At 38.1% G+C, this 3,133-nt stretch overlaps 1 protein-coding gene across 1 annotated transcript; it reads right to left on the bottom strand.

Annotated features, from left to right (window-relative positions):
• Positions 1 to 669: 669 nt before the first annotated feature.
• On the bottom strand, positions 670 to 2,640 carry LOC118749452. Its single transcript, XM_036484253.1, has 3 exons — positions 2,520 to 2,640; positions 1,959 to 2,416; positions 670 to 1,053 (listed from the first exon to the last, which is right to left on the bottom strand). The coding sequence occupies exons 1-3, from the start codon at positions 2,620 to 2,622 to the stop codon at positions 943 to 945; spliced, it is 672 nt and encodes a 223-aa protein (XP_036340146.1). The 5' UTR covers positions 2,623 to 2,640; the 3' UTR covers positions 670 to 942.
• Between the last annotated feature and the right edge of the window lie 493 nt (positions 2,641 to 3,133).

Here is a 3,133-nt window from a genome sequence, read left to right as displayed (position 1 = left end):
ATACACACATCTGCTTTTGCTTAAGGTTATATTTTTTCGCTTTTTTTTTCTATCAATGTAGATCCCTACCTCTACCACTGTTCCTTTTAATAACATTCATGTTATTCTGTTTTCCATTGTCTTCATTTTTATCTTCATACTCTATCGATAACAAAATCGATTATAACGTCCATAAAAATATCGATAACAAAATCGATGACAAATTCGATAAAAATTTCAATGCAACATCGATAATGCCATTGGTAGCTAAATCGATTAGAAAATCGATAAAAATATCTACAACAAAATCGATAAAAACATCGATAACAAAATCTATAAATATCGATACAAAATCGATAAATATCGATAACAAAATCGATAAATATCGATAACAAAATCGATTTATATCGATACCAAAATCGGTAAATATCGAAAACAAAATCGATAAATATCGATAACAAAATCGATAAATATCGCTAACCAAGTCGATAAATATCGATAACAAAATCGATTACAAAATCGATAAATATCGACAACAAAATTGATAACAAAATCGATAAACATCGCTAATAAAGTCGATAAATATCGAGAACAAAATCGATAATAATCGATAATAAAATCTGTAAATAACGATAACAAAATCGATAACAAGATCGATAAATATCGATAACAAAATCGACAAAAATATCGATTACACTAAGTAACAAAAAAAAAAAATTTCTCAGTCCTTGGGATGTAATTGTTATTTCCTAGTCTGTTATGCCTTAAAAGTATGGAAACCACCTAATATTCCTCGGAAACTTTGCTTTTGTGACCAGGACAATGTGATTCATTAAAATATGCTAAAATTATGAGAAAAACGTGTTTGAGTCTTTCACTACAGAGAAAATCATACAGAACAGCACATATAAATCAAAACTAAATTTTATTAAAACTTCAGAAAACCAAAAACATAAAAGTAAATCAGAAGCGGGTGGTTTTTCGACATTTGCGTTTAAACTGCGAGTCACTTTCTCTAATCAATCCCCAAATGTAATCTCCCATCATGTTCTCATTGTATTGTCCTTGGTATCGCCGCTCAAATTCCATTATATCCTGATGGAAGCGCTCGCCTTGCTCCTCTGAATATGCTCCCATGTTCTCCTTGAATTTGTCAAGATGTGCATCCAGAATATGGAGTTTGAGAGACATCCTGCAGCCCATTTTGCCGTAGTTCTCCACCAGACTTTCGACCAGCTCCACGTAGTTTGCGGCTTTGTGATTGCCTAGGAATCCCTGTACCACTGACATAAAACTCATCCAAGCATCTTTCTCAACACGAGTGAGCTTCTTGGGGAATTCCTCAGACTCGAAGATTTTCTTTATTTGTGGTCCAACGAAGATACCGGCTGTAACTTTCGCCTCAGAGAGCTTAGGGAACAAGTCTTGTAGGTACTTGAACGCTGAAGAATTTTTGTCGAGAGCTTTGACGAATGCTTTATAAGACCCAGTTTGATGTGGAGTGGTGGCATCAGTACCTTCTGGGGGTCCACCAAGGGCTCCCACTTGACGTTGTTCCTCCCCACTGTGAATTCAGTTCGTTGTGGCCATTCACGCTTACTGTAGTGTGCACTGTCGTTTCTGCTGTCCCACAGGCATAGAAATCAAGGAAACTTGGTGTAACCGCCTTGCAGGCCCATTAAGAATGTCACTATTTTGAGATCTCCGATCACTTCCCAGCCATATTGCTCATACTTCAATGCGTTCAGCACTTTCTTGACATTGTCGTAGTTCTCTTTGAGAGATACTGAATGCGCCAGAGGAAGAGACGGATACTTGTTGCCATTGTGAAGCAACACGGCTTTGAGACTCTTGCATGAGCTGTCAATGAAGAGGCGCCACTCTTTTGGTTCGAAATCAATTCCGATTTCCTCGAACAGACCGGTCACGTCGTGGCAGAAGCAGAGCCCATCTTCGCTGATGAAGAAGTTGGAAAAAAGTTCGTGACGCTTCCTCTGACATGTGACTTTAACACTAGGATCCAGCAAATTCCACTGCATCAGTCTGGACGTCAAAAGTTCAGCATCGGACTTGGTTAGACCAAGATCTCTGATCAAATCATTCATGTCCTTTTGGTTGGGATAGTATGGGTTTTTGTTATCAGCTAGTAAATTAAATCCTTCACCTTCATTGTCTTCCACACTCATGGAATCAGGGCTCTCACAGGAAGACACCTGCTCTTTCTCTGGAGGAGTAGGAACGGGGCGGTCAGAGCTGTGTGGAACTGGAGCCATGGATGAAGGAATGTCAGGATACATGATTTGACTTGCTTTTTTGCCAGTCCGACGTTTGGAAGGGTCCACCATGCAGAAAAAGCAGTTGCTTGAATGGTCAGTGGGTTCTCTCCAAACTCTTGGCACAGCAAACTTCATAGCTCTCTTTTCCCCTCTGTACCATCCTGAAAAAGAAAAATTAGAAAAGAAAAGTACTGTCTAATAAAAAAGTTAATAGAAACATTTATTTTACCCATAACAAAGCAATATAGTTTTAAAATGTCTTACCTTCCAAAGTCCTTTTGCAGTTTTCACACGCGAAATGAGGTGCCCAGGATTTGTCTTGATCACCCACAGGCATGCCGAAATAAGCATTGTAAGCTTCGCACATTTTAAAACCTGTTTCCAAAGAGTACATAACAAAATGCATCTGCAGGATACTTGCAGCCTCGTGAAGCCATGTTTGAACGAATTTATCTGTAATAAAATAAGAAACAACTCTCAATAAATCACAAAAATGTTGCAAAATTTATTGCGACGACTTTGTTGTTTTAACTAGTGTTGGGCAGTATCGAGTACTTTTGTGTATTTACTACTTTGGTATCGATACTTTTAAGCATCGGGTAGTGTCGATACTTTTCAGCATCGAGTACTGAGTACTTTTGGAATCGATACTGCCCAACACTAGTTTTAACACACACAAATGTAGAGAAAACAAGTTGTATGCGCTCGTGTATCAGTTTTCAACAAAGAAGCATAAAAATAAACGCAGATAAGCGCTGCCATGGTCACAAAAGCAAAGTTATCTTGCGACAATAGCTGTTTTCTATACTTTTGGGACCTAACTGACTAGGAAATAACAATTACAACCCAGGGACAAAAACCTTGTTACATAGTGTAAT

This window comes from Rhagoletis pomonella, unplaced genomic scaffold (genome assembly GCF_013731165.1).
Source record: "Rhagoletis pomonella isolate Grant_MI unplaced genomic scaffold, Rhpom_1.0 Rhpom_scaffold_00016, whole genome shotgun sequence".
NCBI lineage: Eukaryota > Metazoa > Arthropoda > Insecta > Diptera > Tephritidae > Rhagoletis > Rhagoletis pomonella.
The sequence above is the reverse complement of the archived record's forward strand: the minus strand, read 5'-3'. Positions and strand labels throughout refer to the sequence as shown.